Source organism: Misgurnus anguillicaudatus, chromosome 6 (genome assembly GCF_027580225.2).
Source record: "Misgurnus anguillicaudatus chromosome 6, ASM2758022v2, whole genome shotgun sequence".
Classification (NCBI taxonomy): Eukaryota; Metazoa; Chordata; class Actinopteri; order Cypriniformes; family Cobitidae; genus Misgurnus; species Misgurnus anguillicaudatus.
This window is the reverse complement of record NC_073342.2, coordinates 9,246,961-9,267,981: the sequence shown is the minus strand read 5'-3', so window position 1 is coordinate 9,267,981 and position 21,021 is coordinate 9,246,961. Positions and strand designations below refer to the sequence as shown.

General features: G+C 40.9%; 1 protein-coding gene and 1 long non-coding RNA gene across 3 annotated transcripts in view; one reads left to right on the top strand and one right to left on the bottom strand.

Annotated features, from left to right (window-relative positions):
- Positions 1-25: 25 nt before the first annotated feature.
- Positions 26-19,026, bottom strand: tubgcp6 (tubulin gamma complex component 6). The gene is made up of 25 exons (XM_055192294.2): positions 18,870-19,026; positions 17,608-18,404; positions 17,298-17,461; positions 16,995-17,211; positions 16,718-16,879; positions 16,515-16,636; positions 15,485-15,548; positions 15,251-15,360; positions 14,199-14,290; positions 13,935-14,074; positions 11,621-11,770; positions 11,250-11,331; positions 10,637-10,725; positions 10,436-10,551; positions 10,100-10,238; positions 8,192-8,278; positions 5,925-7,896; positions 5,659-5,814; positions 5,407-5,575; positions 5,069-5,210; positions 4,794-4,988; positions 4,575-4,707; positions 4,100-4,313; positions 693-886; positions 26-373 (listed from the first exon to the last, which is right to left on the bottom strand). Exons 2-25 carry the CDS (start codon positions 18,379-18,381, stop codon positions 282-284), a joined length of 5,775 nt encoding a protein of 1,924 aa, XP_055048269.2. The 5' UTR covers positions 18,382-18,404; positions 18,870-19,026; the 3' UTR covers positions 26-281.
- Positions 19,027-19,162: 136 nt separating this feature from the next.
- Positions 19,163-21,021, top strand: part of LOC141364282 (uncharacterized) — a 29,662-nt gene continuing 27,803 nt past the window's right edge. The window contains exons 1-3 of one of the 2 annotated variants that reach the window (XR_012369968.1): positions 19,163-19,408; positions 19,607-19,705; positions 19,832-19,960. This is a non-coding gene — a long non-coding RNA (uncharacterized lncRNA). Of the gene's footprint in view, positions 19,706-19,831; positions 19,961-21,021 lie in introns of both variants that reach the window. The other variant, XR_012369967.1, reaches the window with a different exon arrangement.

The following is a 21,021-nucleotide window of genomic DNA, read 5'->3' as shown; positions in this document are numbered from 1 at the left end:
TCCAAAATCTCACCTCACATCAGGCTCAATGTAAATTAAATATTTTATTTTACACACATATATAGCGTCAGTGGATGAGAGCATCAATACAGGCACACGTCAGAAATGTTTCGATCAATACTGAGAAAAATGGATTCTGCTTATTGACTTTTTCCAAAAAAAAAATGTCTACAGTCATCTTTTGTGAAAGATTGCGTCAGCAAGGGTTTCTGTCCAGACGCTTGATGTTAAAACTGAACACAGCAGGGGCAGGAAACATCAAATGTACACGAAATGGAGTATCAAGAGTCTTTGTAATAGTTATTGAGATTGATCCGCAATAGGAAGTCCTCCAAATGTGGTTGATAGCCTTTGTCCACCAGTTTGGTTACCACTGCAAAACAAAGAGATTTAAAATTAGCCTATTTATGTTAAAAGCTAAAAAAGGTCATTTTTAAAATCATGATTGATGTTACAACTGTATCACAAGTCAACACCTGTTTATTATTTATATATAAATAAAAAAAATCAGCACTCTTAGTACTGAATGCAAGCCAAAATATATATCCTGCTTTAAACAGCAAAAACGGATCTGGGCAGCTGTGACCGTCTAATCTTATCAGCTTCTTTCAGCAGCTACAGACTCTGATCTTTCTCCTGTTGGTGGCCGCTGTATTTACCTTGCTGATAAAACACCTGTAAGAGTGGCTTACCTTTGAACAGGAAGCTTGAGTAGTACTTGAAGGTGTTGTAGGACTGTTGCATGGCAATGAAACTGGGGTGCACCGGCTCCCCCTGCTGGAGCTCCCAGGGCTGTGCGATGAGCTGACCACGAAACTTCAGGATGAGACTGAAGATGCTGTGAATGATGTTCATCACTGGAGCTGCTTTCTCCGTCAACAAACCCCTGAAGATAAAGATCATGTATCAGATTTCACCTCAAGATAAAATTCTTTATCATAAATAAAAAAATATATATTTTCAAAGGACAAAAATTAACTACTTATGGTCTCCAGTATAATTAGAATTTTGTAGAATTGGGCATGCCTGAATTTAACTCTTTCCACGCAAGCATTTTTTTTTTAAGTTGCCAACGGCAGCATTTTTATGATTTTCACAAAAGTTTAATGCCTTCTATAAATGTTTTTTCTTTAAATATATAGAGAGTTTGGTTCCAAAACACAATAAATCCATTTTGACTAATTTCAGTAAAAATGTGTTTTCCACACCAAGAAAGTGACAAGATGAAAACCACTATTTTCTGTTACAAACTTTCACACAGCATCTTTAGGTTATAAAAACATTCATTAATATGATTTTCAAAGATTTATTATAAAAACGAATTATTTTTCCAACAAAATGCAATGAATCCATGACAAGTTTTTTTTTAAATGCTATAAATCTATTGAATCAATACATAAATGTGCATTCATATTTGCCATCATTTTATTCATTTAGTTGACTAGTGGTATACACTGATAAAAAATAAACATTAATGGCATAAATCAAAACTCTTTGTCATATTAAGAACACTGTTATTGCTGCGGTTATACTTGGGACGGCGCCGCTTAACGTTTTTCACAGCGATCAGCTGTAAAATGTTTTGGTCCTGCTCGATTTTCATTGGCTTCGCGTAAAATAATGGAAAGTTTTTCATAAGATCCCCTGGGGTCAATGTGTTAGCATGACAGAAGCTTTAGGTTGTCGGGAGAACAAGCAACCGGCATTTTCCATCTCCTGAGTGCCTCTCGCATAAATTATTAGATGTTGATGGCTTACATTTCTTTCCAGTCACAGAAAACCATCACAGGTTTATCAATGCTATTAAATGCATTTTGGGAAAAATGGAGAAAAGATGACAGAATAACACGGCAGATATTGGATTTTGCGTAAAATTAAGAATTTACTTTTTAATACTGACCTGATATAATAAAGCAATAAGCCCCAAGAAGCAGTGGGGTTACCAGTGCATTTTATAACAGCTAAGGGGCGTTGTTAGGCACGACGGAAAGCGGAGTGCCTAAAACCCCCTTAGCTGTTATAAATAGCACTGGTAACCCCACTGCTTCAAGGGGTTTATTGCGTTTATAAAACGGTTACTTCATATGCATAACGTTAGCGGGATTTTATAAAATAAAACACAAATAAGTTGTAATTATATTAGTACAAATATTACTCTTCCGCCAAACAAAGTAGTTCCTCAGAATCAAGTGTGGCTGCAACAGAGCGCAGTTCCAAATCAACAGAGATGCAGCAAAGACACAATGAAAATATGATTTAAGACCGTGCTGTTTATTTTATAAATCAACATTCATCTAATTTATACATTAACATTTATTGTGCAACTGTTGAAGTGATGATCAAATATGCTTGGAAGCATGCTTAACTCTTTCCCCGTTAGCGTTTTTTTTTTTTTTAAGTTGCCACCCAATTTGTAGTTTATGCCTCGCAGAAAAATTATCTTCTTTAAATAAACATAAAATATCAAATGAAAGAACAGACCATCCGCTTTCAAACAAAAACAAACAACAAAACGTTTCATCCTACCTTCATTTGTTCTCTTATTACCTCTCAAATTTTTTTAGCTAAAAGCGGAGATAATTCCATTTTTGTGAAGAACTTTAGTAAGAGATCAGATTCAGAGCCTGATGAAAACACACTGTTTTCAGTGTTGAGTGAATGCGTCAGTGTTTAAGTTGGGAAAGATCGCCACCCAGTGGATAATAGCGGACATATGAACTTGAGTTATAAACTCCTCAGACAACATTTTCTCTTTATCGACGATATGACTCAACAATATTTATTGACATTTATCTGGATATCGCCATTAATTGTGCAATTGTAGACAAATTAAAAATATGATTAAAGACTGTGGTGTTTATTTTCATAAATCAGTACGCAGCAACAGTGGGGCAGTGATACTTATGTAATGTGGTCTGAACCGTGAGGTTACCGGTGTATTTTATCACGGCTTAGAACGCGTTTCAACCAATCAGAATGAAGAACCAGAACTGCCCGTTTTATAATACTGATTTTGGCAGTAACTAATTTTTTTTTAAAAATGTCTTGGAACCAAACTCTTCATATAAACATACAATATATCAAATGAAAAAAAAAATCTCATTGCCACAACAGTCAGAAAACATCAACACTGTTAGAAAAGCTAATATTTTTCACATTTTTAAAAATGGATTATTAATAGTCATGCAGTTTATAAAAATTCTGTATGCGTGCTTAAACTGTTCTCAAAAAGTGTTGCGGAGGATGAGAACATCAGGCATGGACACATCATTTTCCTAATTTTTCTTCATTATTATTATACATGAATATTCAGTAAATTATTTTTCTGTCATCTAAAGTAGTCTAGCAAAACATCCATTTATTTTTTTTCTAAATATTTTTGTGTTTATTTGTTTAAATTACAACATAACGCATGTTCAAACACAGCCGGACGCATTGCGGTAATGAGAATTTCAGCAGAAAATGAGATAACATTGACAATTTATAAATTCTTATGCTGAAATCACACATTAGAAATCAGTATTGTGTTAATTCTGATGCTTTTTAATATTACTATATTACACATTTTATATCTAAAATCATTAGTGCCGTGGAGTTTCAATGGTTTCGTGAGAATCACCCACCTACATAATTTGTGAGTAAATTGCTAAAATGGATATGGGTCTGTCTGGGGACTGCAAGATCACCACGCGAGATGTCAAAACGATACAGCCAACGGCAAAATGCAGTGAAATCTTGCCAGATGAGTGCTGTTTTCATCTTAATCCTACCCCAAACCTAACCCTAAACCCAACAGCTCACGAGATTTAGGCGTTTGCTGTATCCCTTATAGGTAAAACACAGCATGAATTCGAGCACACCAAGTAATGCATTTATTGTGGACATTTATTAAAAAAAAAAAAAAAACTCACAATAAACATTACAATACCAATTTCCAGACTTAGATTTCCTTGGGATATATGTAGAAAATGATATATTATTTGTAAAAATAAAATCACATGTTTTAATAGATTATCAACTCCAGAAACAATACCAATGTGTTAGTATGGTATGAATGACTTATAGACAATTTAAACTGTTATCTCCAATAGTGTCTCACCTGAAGATGGCTCTGTTGAGGTATTCTGCATGAGTACGGTGAATTGCGTCCAGATCGCTGGCGCTGCTCAGTTTTTGTGTAAACTCACTCCAGGACACCTGAAGGATCTGGTTAGCGATGTAACCCTGGATGACCTTCACAAAGTGCTGCATCTCGTGTCTGTAGAGCTGGAGCTGGTGGAACTGAACGGATCGACCCGCACCCTTCACCAGAGCTGATAAAGAGACAGACAGCTAGCATTTTAAACATTTCTCCAATCCATCATTGGAACAGACTGTATGCCTGTCCAAATCTCAATTTTACTCCTCTAAAGCCCAATGCATTTTTGAGCACAACCCTGAAAATGTAGTGCCTCAAGAATTCTTAAATCGCTTTTAATAAACGCATCTGCCAAATGCATAAATTTAAAAACACAAGATTGAATTTAAATGCATGCACTATGCACTTTTTAATTGCCAGGAAACTAAATACAAACCCGTCCTCTTCAGGTGGAACCAGACGTCCCTGAGCGACCAAACCATGTGTTTGAGCTGCAGCAGGAAGGAAAACAGTCTGTTGTATTTATTCAGACAGCTGTCTGTTATGACGATATTCACCGGCCAGTCCACCTGGAGAAAAGAACAGAAAAAGAGATGATGATGAACATCTGTCAGGCTCATCCGAAACTGAAGACAGGAGATAAACTTTCTCTGACCTTGTAGCGCAGTTCGAGACAGTTCAACGAGTCAGGAGCGTGAGGGTGAAAGATCTCCGGTAGATATCTCAGGGCAAAAGTGAAATGAGAGGCCAGCTCACTGTCACCGTGAACGCTGTACTGTAACGCTTTATTCAGAATAGAGTTTAACACTAGCGGAGTCAAGAGTTCACCAGGCGTCTGACCGCTACCCAACTATAAAAAAAGATCACATTCACAAAATGTAACGTTTACATTTCATGCATTATGTAGCAACCAATGTGCTGTGTTCAGACCTTCTCAAAGAGTTGATCGCTAAGAGAGAGCGCAAACTCTCCATCCTCCATTAACAGGAAATGTCTCAGAGTCTCAAAGTGCTTCTCCACGCCCAACTCCACAAAAAAATAATCCACCACAGCCTTGTTTACCATAGACACACTGAGAGAAAGAGAGAGCATGAGAGCAATTAAAACTAGATTTGTGCACTTTCCTGGAAAAAATATGATAGACGCTTCCCAACTCACCACCATAACAATAATTTCTACAATGTTGTTTAGGATTGGTTACATCCTCAAACAATTGAAGACATTTGGGGCCTAACTCTTACATCCAGTAAAGTCTCTGGTTTACGTACTGGGTTATGAGTGGTGTGGTGACCGAGTGTTTCATGAGAACTGGAAGTGGCATCATCTCACTGAGCTGAACAGCAGTGGCGTCTGTGGCCCGGTGAAGTGAGAGGTCAACGGGCAGTCCGTTCGGACCCCGTGTCACCTGTTGCAGGAGCTCAGATTCTGGATCTGAAGCTACACCGGGAACAAGAACACAAACATCTTTAATTCAAAGTAGAAAACACCTAGATGTTTCAAGAGTGAGGGGAGGTGCTTACTCATCAGGCCGTATGAGTCTTGGTACTGTTCAGCTTGGTACTGTGAGGCCAGGCTGAGGAGGTATCTGTCCTCTGGGCTTTTTTTAGGGGACAGGCCGAGTCCAAGAGCCCAGGCGGCGAGCCCCTCGTCCAGGGAGAACAACGTATTAGGGGGCGCTGCGTTATTAACATACAAATAAAAGTGACTATGGTGCATTAACAGGTTTTAAAAGACACAATTTTTAGCTGTAGTACTCCCTTAAACAGAATCAACAATCAGTTCTCACCTTGGGTGTCTGTGTAGGCTGGTTTCTCTGTGTCATTTGATGCCTGATCCAATGTTTTGTCAGCAAACCAACTCCCTGGCACCACACCGCCCACCACACAGCCCATGCCCAAAGCAGAATCTGAAGAATGTCCATGGACACTGCTGAGAAGAGAGCTGGGTCGAGTGCTCTCAAACCCACTGACCACACAACCAGTACCCAGGGCTGATTGTGAGGAATGTCCATATGCACTGCCGGGTAGTGAGGAGGGTTGAGGTTCAACTCCTGACACAACACAGCCGACAGTCAATGCGGAGTCTGACGAGTGTCCATAAGCACTGCCAGGAAGATAAATGGCTGAAGGGGCGGCGTTTGGCATCATACAACCCACTTTAAGGGTGCTGTCGGAGGAGTGCCCGTATTTGCTCCAACGTGGGCGAGAGGTAGTAACATCTGACACAAACTCACCCACCTTAATATGGGCGTCAGAGGAGTGGCCATGGATGCTAGGGGTGTAGATGGTAGTAGTTACTTCAGAAATGTGTTCACCCACCCTTATATGGGCGTCAGAGGCATGGCCATGGATGTTAGGGGTGGGGATGGTAGCAGTTACCTCAGAAATGTGTTCACCCACCCTTATATGGGCATCAGAGGCATGGCCATGGATGTTAGGGGTGGGGACAGTAGTAGTTACCTCAGAAATGTGCTCACCAACCCTTATATGGGCATCAGAGGCATGGCCATGGATGTTAGGGGTGGGGACGGTAGTAGTAACCTCAGAAACATGTTCACCCACCCTTATATGGGCATCAGAGGCGTGGCCATGGATGTTAGGGATGGGGACACTAGTAGTAACCTCAGAAACATTTTCACCCACCCTTATATGGGCATCAGAGGCATGGCCATGGATGTTAGGGATGGGGACAGTAGAAGTTACCTCAGAAACGTGTTCACCTACTCTTATATGGGCATCAGAGGCATGGCCATGGATATTAGGGGTAGGAAGGAGTGAGGATGGCTCAGAAATGCCTTCATTTACTCTTAAATGGGTGTTAGAGGTGTCCCCATGTATGTTAGGCATGGGAAGTGGAGTGATTATCTCAGAAACCTGTTCGCATACCCTTATATGGGCATCAGAGGTGTGTCTATGGACATCAAGAGAGGTTAGAGATGAGATAATCGCTGGATCGGGATCACCACTGTAATTTTTCACATGTGCATCAAATTCTAAGTCATGGAAGCTGATGAGAGGGGACACAGATTGCTCTTCTGGCTGGGAAGAGTGAGAGGGCTGGCTGACACTCTCACAGGACTTGGCTTCTTCTGTTGGCTCCTGGGCAACTTGCTTTGGCTCTGAACCTCTACTGGCTGCTATGAGCTCTGTTCTTGCCTCATTTCCAGTTGGCTGCTCCTCTGTGTTCTGCCTATTACTCTCTGCTTCACAAGCTCTCACTTCAGTGGTTTGGGTCTTAGAGTCCAGCCATATTGTACTGTTGTTCTGCCCTGAGGCTGGGTAGTCACCCAGTTGTACAGAGCTCTTTGAAGGGTGTCCATGAATATTAGCCTTCGGCTGATCCACTGGCACATGTGGAGTGAACTGCCCCAATGGAAAGCTGGAATTGGATGCTTGTCCATAAAGACTGGGGATGGGGAAAGACTCCAGTACCTCCGAGATGTTTTCCCCAACACTTATGTGAGAGTCTGAAGGATGTGACTGCTGTGTCACTGGTAGTAGGTTCAGAGGGGAGTGGACGTGGTCTGAATTTTGTGGATTGGATTCAAAAGTCGCGGCTAACTTTTGTGGGTCTGAACCTACGTTGTGGAGGGCCTGGGTCATGGCACTATTGTCTGGCTTGGGAAGGAAGTCAGAGATGACAGTTTGCTCTTTCATCAAAGCATTTACACTGCCTATGGTAGGAAGGGAGTGAGTAGCAGAGGATTCTGGGACTGCAGCATCTTCAGTTTGCTTTGTTTGAGACTGTTGCTCAGATAGCTGTGATAAAAAAGCAAACAATATAAACTAAAAGTAATACAGCAGTGTTTGTAGAATGCAAGATGCTATGCATTCTGGGATGATATGATATACACAGAGAGAAGCAAATAAAACTTATGTTGTCAGTATTTTTTAAGGTCTTGAAGGGATTGGGATTTTTTGAAGGTTTATGATGCTCTTTAAAGGCAGAACCAAGCAAGGTGTAAGTAATGAGGATGACTGTATTTGTGAGAACATAGATTAGTGAACACATGAATGCAAGTACATAATTGAATAGAAAGATCAGCAAACAGACCTGATTGTTTTCTTGTGAAGCCTGTTGCTTGTGGGTAGTCTCTAGAGCAGGAACTTCCTGACCTAAAGGATACCTCTCCAACATAGCCTGTATAGGAATCATTTAAATTGTCTTCACTTTCCCACATTTAATAGACAGATACCTATAGGTATGTCCCTAGTTACCTGCAGATCGTCTCATTACTAGCCTAAAGTGTTTCAATTCTTGAAGTGGCGTTCCACAAACTGAAGAACTTCTGTGGTTCACTTTTGTTCACTTGAACAAGGCACTTTAAGTAACTTACCATTTGGCTGAAGCTTTTATCCAAAGCGATAAGCTTCACAATCTTCCAGTACACTTAATGCAGTCCCCCCTGGTGCAACCTGGGGTTAAGTGCTTTGCTCAAGGGTGCACTAGAGAGGAGTCATGGGTCTTTCCAAAGGCTTAAACCAGCTACCCTACAGCACAAGGCTTTAGCTACTACACCATTCACTTAACTAAGGATCCAACAGGAGGATTGACATTAGAGGTGCAATATTTTTTTCCTGTATATAATCACATAAACCCATTTTCATTCTTTCACATGAATACGCCATAGGACTGCACAACATTGGGAAAAATGCACGAGCACCTACTGCTAAGCATACAGTTCACCGTTCAGTGAGTGGCAGGAAAAACCGCGCTCATTGCCCATAGAATATCATTCAAAATGCGCCTGCAACTGCCATAAATGCGTTTGGTGTGATTGGCCCCTAAGGGAGTGTGCACACCAAAACTTTTAAACGCGTCCGAAAACTCCTAGAGGATGCCTGGTATTGGCAAGGGCCTCCCGATACAATACGTATCACGATACAATGCAATGCATTGCATGTTGCACAATTGTTTTTCTTTCTTTTTTTATCAAAAATGTACAAAAATAGAGCTGAACACCTGCAGCTCTTAGAAAGCTGCAGGGTTTTTAAATTTTCTGCCATTTTCTTACTCCCTCTAACTTCTGAGACATTGGCCGAATGGCCGTATATGGCAGACAACTGGACAGTGACAACTACAGCAGCGGCAGAGGAGGTCGTTTGACGCAAACAGAGGGATTTTATGTTTTAAAATATCTATAGTAGAGATCGAAATATCGATACAGCTAACTAACTATCACGATAGTTAGCTGTATCGACATTTTTGCACAGCCCTAACGCCGAATGCCAGCTGTTTTTCAGCTGAGCGCTTTGGTAGCTGCTATACTCCAGCTGTGAGTCGGTTGGTTGCTGTGGTAATGTCCCGACCCTCCTCCACTGTGATTGGACGGCCGTGTGAGAACTGAGCGCCAGTTTTCAGCCTGGAAGAAAACTGCTAGCTGCTGGCTTTTTTTAAAAACGCTGAGCTTCCATAGGAAACAATTGAAAACATGCACCAGCCGTGGGCGTAAAACCCCCTAAGGGTCCGCACTCAGCGCTGAGGGTCAAGAGTTAAAAGAGATTCAACTTTGGGTGAAAAGCTCCGCTCGTCAATGTAATTTCTCACAAGGCCGTCCAATCACAGTGGAGAAGGGCCGGGACAAGTACCACAACAACCAACCAGCTCACAGCTCAAATATCACAGCTACCAAAGCGCTCCGCTGAAAAAACTCCTGGCATTCGACGTCCTCTAGGCGTTTTCAGCTGCATAAAAAGCTTTGGTGTGTCCCGCCCCTAAAACTCTTGAGAGCAATTTATCAGTTTTGAGTAACTATCCACCAAATAAAAAAACCCAAAATGATAGCGTGACAAGATATCAATAAATAACAGTGTGTTGCCAGGTCCCCGCTAATTACCCCCCCACTGTCACAGCAGTAAATGTATTAGCATTTTTATTAGGTAAACAAATCTGAGTAAAATGAATGCTGATAATGCACAGTAACAAAGACACTGAACTCTGTCTAATGTTGTAATTTCTGACCTGAATGTTCAGTTGGTCCTGCTGTAGAAATTTCACCCGGAGCTCGTCGAGTTTTATCCGTTGAACTTTCCACATGGCTCTGAGCTCACGTCGAGCGGCGGCTTCAGATAACTGACTGTATTGAGCGATCAGGTCCATCCTGAGCACACAAACATAAGAAACCAATGCTGCCTTTAAGTCATGCTGGAAAGTTCCATTTATCAAACACCAACACAAAGTCATTTGCTTACTAATCAATTGCAACTATTTTTTCCTTTCCCTTCTTTACAATTTATTTCCAGTTTGCATCAAATTTAAAATCCTAATGTTACTGTGGTCGGAGCCTGCGGGCCTCACCGTGCCCGGCGCTCCAGCTGCTCCTCGAGGGCCTGCAGTCTCTGTTCTCGATCTCTGAGCTCTCGAGCGTAGCTAAAATCGTCTTCCAGCTCTTTCCGCTTCACAGCACCGCGCCACTGAAACCACATCCATGCCGTTAAAACGCCTCCGGTTGGCTCAAGATGTCTCTACTCCCACAAACACGTTTATCATGTTTATTACCTCCTGGTCTAACTCCAGCTGCTGTTTCAGCTCCTCGAATCGCTCTCTCTTCTGGGCCTCCTCCGCCAGACGCTGCGACACCTGGTGGCCTGCAGGGGGTGAGAAAGAAAACAGCGGGCGTCAGCTGTAGACTCCAAACGCTGCTTGATGTCCATCCGTCGGCCTCGGTGTCTGTCTGTACTGATAATTAATGTTTGACCTGCACAAGGAGAACAGATGTGCGCTCTCCTGTCCCTGAGTTTGAACAGACACTTGAACATTGACAGTATAAGGTTAACTTAACAACCCATTTTACTATAATATTCCCTTTAACTAGATTTGTCAAACAAGTGGATATCCTTACTCACATACATTTAAATACCACTTTGCCCTTTGAGTTATACTTCCAATTTAGTTTCCTTCCAAACATCACACTTGGTCGTTATGCATGTTGGTCATACGATGTCACCCTGTCTAATCGGGCAATTATTTACCAGTATAAGCAAGGCAATGCCTTGCCTTAATAGTTTGGCAACCCAAGTCTAATTATACCCAGACAGAAAAGTGACAAACAGCAAACAGCAAACAATTTTAAGTGTGTGTGTAGACGGGGACCGAGGAGAAGCTTGCTGACCTCTAATCCTCTCCAGGGTCTTGGCTGCCGTCTGCCTGACCTGGTTAATGAGCTCCTGTCGTGCCTGCTCTGTGCGCATCGCCTAAGAAATGAAATGTTATAGGAAAAGATAAGAGGAAGACAGAAACCAAAAGAAGAGAGAAAATGAATGAAGACAGTTCAGAAGAAAACAACAACAAAGCTTATTTTAGTGCAGGTCAGTGCGTCTAGATAAAACTAGGTTAATAGACTGGGCATTAAAAAAATCTCTCAGTTTCCATGACGACAGGATCTCTGAATCCAGCCAACTCACTCACAGAACTAAATTGAACTTGAATAAATCTAACAATTACGGACATATTAGCATATCATGATGATCGCAGATGCAATACCTGCTCCTCCCTGCTGATGGCGCTGTGTCTGGCAATAGTTTCCATTCGACCACGATACACAGCGCAGTCTTTCTCAATCTCCTCTACTTCCTCTAGCGAGAACGTCACCGCTATCCTGGGCACCGGCACGTCTGACCAGAAGATGTAGTGCTGTTTTTTAATACAGAAAAAAAAAATTTTGGTCTTGAATGCTGATAAGCCATTTATAAAAGGAAAAAAGCTATGCAATATTGTGAATAAAATCACTTTGCACAAGCCATGGCCAGGGTTTCCAGCAGCACTTTGCAGTTCGGGCGGCCCGCCTAATATGGGAAACCCTACCACCTTAACTAGGTCGTCCAAAAAAAAAAAAAAAAATTACGGCACAAAAGGCCGTCACGTGCATCTCGAAGAATAGCGCAGACGTCACTGTCTGGAGGATAACTAGCCAGTTATCCGAGAAAATATCGGAGAAAAGACGCTTTACACTGTGAGGGTATACGCACGCCACACGGCCAAAATGAGATAAAGACGTGGTCCGTCATGTCTGGAGGATAGACAGTTGATAAATTGCGTGTCAGTGAGAACTGTAAGTGGACTTATGTTTTGGGTTTATTTAAGCCTGTTATTGTATTAGTCTAGTTCTTGGAAATTTAAAGTAAGTTAGCTGGTGATTTTGTTGTTTGAGCAACCTGCTAGCTAGTTTGCACGTGCCTGTTGATTCGATATAATTGTTGAGCGCTCTTGCTCACGTTATTTATGTGCATTATTTACATTAGGGTTGGGCGATGTCCCCTCAATTGGCAGTTGACGATGGTTACGTTAAACCATCGCGATGGACGATGATATCGTTAGGCGGGGAGTATTTTAATTTTTCGTTATTATATAATTATTATTCGTTATTTTACTTCATTACTTTCACTTAAGAAGAGTTGTGCACTTTTTATTTTAATATATATATCTTTACATAAATACTATTTGTACTTAAAAGCTATAATTTCGTTATTTTATTACCCAACTAATGACTCTTTCTAATAGGATGCACATAAGGGGACAAGGTAGCTTTATTCCACTTTTTAAAAAAAAATATCTCTGTACATAAATATTCTTTTCTTCTAATTAAAAGTTATAATTAATTATTTTACTAACCCAATGACTCCTCCGCGCTTTCCAATAGGTTGCACATAGGCTAAATATCTGTGCATATATCTGGCACCAGTACTCCGTCAGAGCGGGTCTTCAGCACCGCGGGGAGCGGCCAGCACTTCAATCCGCAGCTTATTAAAACTAGAAAAAGTGAACAAGTTGGTATTTCTGGCCAGAAAATTTGAAATTTAAACATGGTCTGTGTATGTAAATCCCGCGTTTCGGTCGGAGTGTTGTTCCCGTTTTCTTGTTCTTGGCGTTCGCTGAATTCTGGGTTTATATCTTAAACCGCCGCTTCAGTGCAGTATAGCCTCATAGCTATGTAACAATGCACAATGAGCACGATCTCCCGAGACACTACAAAAGGCTACTAATAAATGATTAATATGGGCTGTTTTCTTGTACAAAATTAATTATTTTAAGTTAAATGTACAACATGTAAAAAGACAAGATTCTAGCAATGTCAAGATCAAATGCCTGACAGGATATTTTCACAGACTAACACACGTCACGTCTCAGGCATAGACTACAGTATTTAAAATAGCATATATGCATTAGTTATATGTTGAATTTAATTTATAGAGCAATTCCCGCAAAGATTTTAGGTTACCTAAAGTCTATAGAATAGAGTTAGTGTATGTCGACTCGTTGCGGAGTGGGGAGGGGGCGTGGCATCACGATGGTGTCTCTCCATCGTGATGTCAGTCAACCATCACGATGGACGATGATATCGTCCATCGGCACAACCCTAATTTACATGCTACAGTAGTTACACTCCTTTAAGATAATGTAATTAATAGTGGGAAATAATCAGTTTTTAAATTTTTTTGCGCTATCATCGTTTGCCTGACGTTTTACAACATCTGCTTTAGTTTGTGTTTATTAACCCTTTCGTTTCACTTCATCATGCAGCTATTCCCTATAAGAGGATGAAAACATTTCATTCATTAATAATCTATTATGTGTTCATTTTCTGTCATAGTTTCTTTAAAATTATGCTTTATGTGAGTGTTTTAAATAAAAATATTTAAATTTTCATCATGACGCGTACGCCCCCGGCCCAACCACTCGCCCAACTCTACCACCTTAACGAACAAATTTTCTGTGGGAAACCCTGCATGGCTAAACTCTATATATAGCAAAGCCTCGGTTATACGATATTGTGTAATTGTATCTGTTCCAGTGGTACCTGTGGGCAGCAGATCTTTAGCAGGTTGATGGTTTTTCCACAGACATAAACGTCGTTGGCGATGTGTTTGAGAAAGACGGGCACGCAGTCCTCTGCATCTCGTGAAATCAGAGTGTAGCCCTGCGTCCAAAAATTCTTATCTGAAACACACAGAGGAACGAATGATGTTTAAACAGTTATTTGGTGTTTGGCTTACATTAGACACATCAGATAATCTGCTCGTCCATCCATCACAAAAACTTGACATCTGCAGGACAAGCTTACCTCTGTAGGTCAGATAATCTTCATTGACCTCGATCATAAACTCTTTATAGACATCACGGAAAACGCCTCCGTACACCCAATCTGAAACAAACCTGCATGTGAATCATACCCATTAATTTAATAGACAGAAAACACATGATTGATATATACACACAATTAGAGCTACATAGCGATTAATCGCAACTAATCGTTTGCAGAATAAAAGTGTGTACCATGTGTAATAATCATGTATATATAAATACAAACACATGCATGTATAATTTAAAAGTTTTTGTTTACATCATATATGTGTATAATAACTTTGTATAGATAAATGCACACACATTCTGCTATAGATTAATCGCGATTAATCGTTATGCATCACTAATATAAAGTAAATATTTCTTAAAATATATACATGCATGTGTGTTATTTATATAAACATAATTATTATACACAGTACACTACACACATATATATGATAAATGATGTAAACAAAAACTTTTATTCTGCAAACAATTAGTTGCAATTAATCGCTGCAGTCCTACGTAATAATGAAAAATGATGCAAATGTAAAATATAAAACACTCTTTGGTATTGGGGCTGTAACGATTAATCATGCAATTGCGTGTTTTCTCAATGAATGAATTTTAATGAATTACGGTAAAATCCCGGCACATCCAAAAGCCAATTGTACCACAGAAGAAGTACCTATTACAAACACTATTCCAGGAAATGTCTAAGAATAATTTATATAGCTGTTCTTTAAATAGTTTCAAGTATTTTCATGATAATAAAGAATATTTTGAATGATTTTGTTAAATGAGTGTTGCTTTTTTAAATGCACGGTATAAACGACTCAAGTATAAACGATTTTAGATTGACAAGGACTTCTTTCTAAACAAAACGCTGTAGTTCACGCACAAGCTGCGCACGAAACACAAAATCGCAACCTTGCGATTCAGAATCAATTGCACAGAATCGATTTATTGTCACAGCCCTATTTGCTATCAGTTTAATAAATACAGACAATGAATTGATGCAGCGAGGGTTAAATAGTGAAAGTATCTCGCCTTGTGTACGGCTCACAGGTGCTCTTCAAAAGAGACAGCAAGACGGGATGATTCTCATTACTGCAGTTACTCTGAGCTTCATTATAAAGACACGAGAGCAGCTTCACACCCTGAACAAACACAAAGATAACACCACAAACCCACCTGTCAGCAACACGTCGAAGTTGAAAAAGTACCATTTCACTCAAGACATTGAGACATCAGCTTTAAAGTGTGCAATGAAGTGTTTCTTACCACGGGGAAAGTTGTCCGTCCCGCACCGGCGATTCCATCCACACAACACAGTTCTGACAGATACCTGATCAATACACAGTCACATACATGGACATAAATTTAAAGTCTGAGATCGCAAAATTGCAATCAGTTGAAAGCTCACCCCTCCCTTTCGAAACGCATAGAAAGGCTAAGGTAGCCACCACAGAACAAACAAGTCATCGTCTGAGACAACGTAGTGACGAAATGCACTTTGTAGAGCAGTTTGTCCGTTTAGGGCTACTGTAGAAACATGGCTGCGCGAAATGGCAACTTCTGTGTACAGTAAGGAGACACACGGTTTATAAAAATGTCTCATTCTAAGGTAATAAACACCGTAATACAAAACTTCATTTTGTAAGGTCTTTATACACAACTGAAAAAGTAGTTGTGCATGTTATATTGCATTTCCGCCAAGAGATCCTCCTAAAAGTTACACATACATTACGCACCTGCTGAGACATTGGCAAATTCACTTCATAAAGGTGAACTTTATACTTTTGCAAATTTATGAGCACACATACTTTTAGTCAAGTTTCTTGCACAAAAAGATTGTACTTTAGTTGTTATTTTCCACCTTCTACACTTCTGCTGCTGCCTTACCTTTATGGGGTGTACACACCAAATGCGAATTCAAAGATTTGCACGAGTAGATTTACATACAAAGTCAATGCAAAAGACACAAACAGACGTAAATAGACGTGGGGTCATGTTAATGGCGTGAACTGGGTGGCATGATCGGCACGAAAATACAAACTTTTTGCCTCAAACAAATCTTCGCGCTAGTTGAAAATATTCAACTCAAGGGAAAAATCACATGACTCAAAGTTAAATCCCGCAAGTAATCTAGAGCGAGGAACACGATGCTTAGCGTTTGGTGTGAATGCAGCATTAGACGTCTAACTGTAAATGACTTTTAAATTATATGTAAGTGAAGTTATGAATGAAGTTAAATAAATAACATTATTCATGACCAAGCTGTTTAATAAAATATCCGCTTTTTAGTTTTTACCTGAGCTGACGTCCCAGTTTGCGGAAGTGACAGCCGATGGTTAGGAGACTCAGAGAGGCTGGCGTGCTCAACACGCACGCTCTGTAGTAATGCAGATAACGCCGCAGCCCACCTGTAAAGGCCTGCGACACACACACGGCAGCGTAACTAATCTGTAAAATGTTAAAACCTTGATCATTTCTAAAGAAATAATAATGTGTTACCTGGAATACAAGCCCTTTTTGGCTGCCGCCGCTATGTGAGAAGCGACTCAGACGCAGATAATGCGTGCCGTACTGCGCCAGCTCACCCAGCAGACGAGACACGCTCTCAGGCGACGTCCCGGAAACACATATATCAGGACGAACGTCAAACTGCACGCATGTCTGGAACAGTGTGTAAATAAAATAAAAGTAAGCATTAAACTAATATGAAATATTTGATTATAAGACTATCCTGGATTTCACACACAGCGTCACATACTGTATTTAATTTAGATACCTCATTGAGGGGGAATGTGGCAGAGGCCACACCGATCAACACATTGAGCACATCTTTGACCAGCTGACTTTGACAGTCCAATGGCAGTGGCAAAAGGGGCGATGGGGTCTGTGTGGCCAAAACATTCCTCATTTCTCCCTCCCACAGCCTGTACAGCTGATCAAACGCCTCTCTGCCGGTCTCCGTCAGGTATGGAGGTTCTTTCTGACCCGGCGGGCTGGAGGGGCGAGAGAATCAAAAATACTGCCAAGATCAAACCAAAGTAATTTGCAGTGAATTGACGCATCGTGGTAACTTTCTCACCAGCCGATGTTCTCCCAACAGCGTCGTCTACCTGGCACAAACGTCTTGAGTGCCTCCCACACGTCGATCTCTGGGCTGGAACTGGGCTCAGACTGGGAATCTGGAGTCAGATTAGTGGCGGACTGGAAGCCCTCATCTTCAGATTGATCCAGACTGAGAGGAACCTGCAGAGTATTGGTTATACAAGTGTAAGAGAAGTTGCCAAGTATACGTCAGTGGGTTCTTATTCTCCAAATATTATATCAAACCATTATTAGTTTACTACTAGTTCAGCCTATGGTTGTAAAATATAGCAGTTTAATATCTTCACCCGTATACTGAGTCCGGTAAGGTCCGCATTAGTGGGGATGGGTGGTAGGTCTAGCCGAATATCCATATCTGCTGTTCTGGAGTGCTGGAGGGCACCAAACAGTGACAGTCTGGTCTCCTTCTCGAACCTCTCCTCTGTCTCCACTCTGCGCCCCAGTCCCAGCAGCCCGGTACCCGGCGGGGCATCCATGATATTCAGGGTCCTACATACTCCCCCAAACACACCCCACTCCTCCCTACAGATTAGAGACCAAGCCCTCTCTTCCAACCTCTGCATGTCTTGACTTAGATACCCACCCAGTGGGGTTTTTCGTTGCACGGGACGGTCTCTCCGCATGTAGTCGTTACTGAAAGACAAAGGGGGTGGAGCCACAGATCCGGCCAGCTGAACTAGTAGTTCAAGGACTGAGTGTAGCTCCGACAGTCCCGAAGAACCCACACCGTCTCGCAGCTGACCCAGTAGCTCCTCCAACCGCTCCGCGTCCTCATCGCGGCCAGACACGCGCATGTCAAATGAGATCATCAGTATTTTGTTGTGGGCTGGCGTGTTTGCCAGGGGGTTTGGTGATTGTTTGGACGCCCCATCCTGGAAGAGTCCGGCCAGCAGCGCACCGTACGCACGCTTGCGCAAAGTTCGACGCGCCCCCTCCCGCGACACCACTCCGAAAGCACGCCGTTTCCATGACAACCCAGACAGGCTGCAGTCACAGAGTGCAGTCAGCAGCTCAGTGATGCTGCTGCTGTTGCCGTAGCAACTTGTCATCTCAAAGACCATGCACAATCATGACGCAGCGTGACCTGCACAATATTAAAAATATAAATTATAACAGATAATCTGTCCTCGCATATAACCACTTTGTTATATTTTACTGCTATATATAATCTCATCTAAACTATTAAAACGTATTTTAGCTCAAAAACGTGATGTAAAAATAAACTATGATGCTATCATTCATACTTCCGGTATGAATTTCTTATAACTGTTGCCGTAAAATGTATGTAAATACATATGTACAGTGAGATACAGTAGATATAACATTTATTTATTTATTAATTCATGAATAAAGCATGCATTTAGAGAAAGTAAATCCAAGAATTACAGCACGCAGCTTATTACATGGTAGTAATAAGGTTATTTATACATATACATCTTAATTTAACATACATGATGATGATATTAGCCGTTTAATGCTAAAGCCAGTAAACAAACACAACACCAGCGTAATCGTCCTTGCAAATATGTCATTTAACGCATTTACTCACCATGCGACTCCAGCTTCAGCTGTCCGAGCTGCAGATGTTTATTTCGCATTAGCGACAAACGTGCAGTTATATAAAAATAAACTATAAATCTAATATTATAAAAATACACATAAGCATGAGAAGCGATTTCATGACTGACTTCCTTAACCGCCGCGCTGCACTCTAAAGTCCCGCCCTCTCTCTAATCTCATTGGATAGAAGGCAACAGCTTCTATTCTTTCATTGGCTAATTCCGAGGCAGTGCGATTAATACCCACCTTATTCTACTTTCATTGGATGAAATTGGACAAGCTGGATGTTCATTGGCTGAGTCTGAGATATTTTGACGTAAGCATTTGTGGTTGGAAAACGCGCCTACTTGCGGTGTGGGGGTTTATATGATGGCACAAATATTAGACATTTGCATAAATTTATGGGGAAAAAATCCAAATGGATATTCTTTTCACTCATCAATATTTTACTTCTCATTAGACTCTCCCACAAGATGATTCCAGATGTCGCTGACAGGAAATACTAGTATTTATGTGACCCTGGTTTGTGTAAGTAGATAAAACTTGAAGTACACAATTTTTTTATTTGTCACAACGGCTACAAGTCATTAGTTATTTAAAAATCTCTAGTATGGTTTTGTTTAATGGCTCTGAACGCTTTTGCAATAAATACTGTTTTGTAAACAAAATAAAGTGTTATATTTACATGCTGAAATTGTTGGTCTCCTGTTGGAGAATGCGAGCCAGAAAACACTCTGATTCATTTCGCCGAAAGGGAAAACCTAACAAGAAGTTAACTTTATAACAAGCTCAACCAGAGATGGGTGCAGAAGAAACCCCATTCAGGTACAAACACCCCCTCTGGCACCTGCGAAATATGCAGATGCTTTCAACACCTCCCCAAGCTGCATGTGTTTGTGGTCATGCACTGCATTATTAATCATCACAACCTTTATTTTTGATGTTTCTAAGGTTTTCTTTGACTCCAGCTGGGAAGAATCTTTGGGAATCCTTGAGCCTTGGAAGTTTGAGGGCCAGTGACTCCCTTGGAGGCAGGAGACAAAATCTCATTAATATCAGAGGTGTGAAACACGGCTGCAGGTGAATACAAACACACACACACCTGCCAGTGTGTGTTTTCTATGAGTGATGGGTCTCACAGAGAGATTAAAAGAGTCAGATCTTCTTATTTTCCCAGCGTGAGTACAATCTAAACTGCGTGTCAGAGGAAAGCCCAGTTGCTTATGGAATCGTGACTAAGTTAATTCGGTGTGCGTGCAGGGGGCCTGCATGCTCTGACCGGATTAATTCAGTTATAGATTTGTGGGTAACATAAGCTCTTATGAGAGAGTGCACACATCCATACACAAGAATCAGTCCTCTTATTACTTACATAATGCTGGATTATTACTAACAAATTATGAATTTACATAAGAGCCGTGAAAGGTGAACGCATTAAATCCAAACTGTGAATTCATTCTTTTCGAAATCTAATAATAGAAAGGTGTGATTGGATTTCTGTCTGCAGTGTAAATCCCGAGGGCATTTCTGATAATGCGATTGAAATATTTAAGGTTGGCACAGTTTTTCAGGTTAATTTGGTTGTGTTGGATTCTGTTTTTGATAATACATTTGTCCTCGCAACGCAATCTCTTGTTCACTGTAAAAAAAATGCAGCATGAAGTTAAAGAGCACCTATTGTCCAATTCACATTTTTACATTTCCTTTGGTGTGTAAGTGTGTGTTAGTACATGTAAGCAGTATGCAAAAGGTACAAACCCCAAAGTAAATGATGACGCGAGTTATCGTCTCCAACCTAAATCTCTTTTCTTGGACTACAACAAACACACGGATTGTAGTCAACAGTTTACTTCCTGGGATTGGTGATGTAGAGAAGACCGACATTATCATAATTCCTCCATCTTCGGTCTCACAACCTGTAAGTTAACTCCTGTTAGCATTGCATTGTGAGCGAATCTTTCAAACATGGTAAGGAGCGTCACATTCTGGCTGACATCAAAGGTATTTAGGCCAATCACAACGTACAGATTAGCTAGCCAATCAGGGACACAGAGCTTTTCAAATCCATGCGTTGCAGGAAGAGAGTGAAATCTGGAGCTACAAAAATGTACGGTATGTGGAAAATAATGTTTTTTTCTTTA

Bases quoted from the DNA above. Each gene is read 5' to 3' on its own strand.
- tubgcp6 (XM_055192294.2), bottom strand. From the start codon at position 18,381: ATGGTCTTTGAGATGACAAGTTGCTACGGCAACAGCAGCAGCATCACT. The intron at 15,549-16,514 runs GTAAAAACTAAA...TGTATTGATCAG, and splicing joins AAACTGGGACGTCAGCTCAG to GTATCTGTCAGAACTGTGTT. The intron at 14,291-15,250 runs GCGAGATACTTT...ATTCACATGCAG, and splicing joins ACCTGTGAGCCGTACACAAG to GTTTGTTTCAGATTGGGTGT.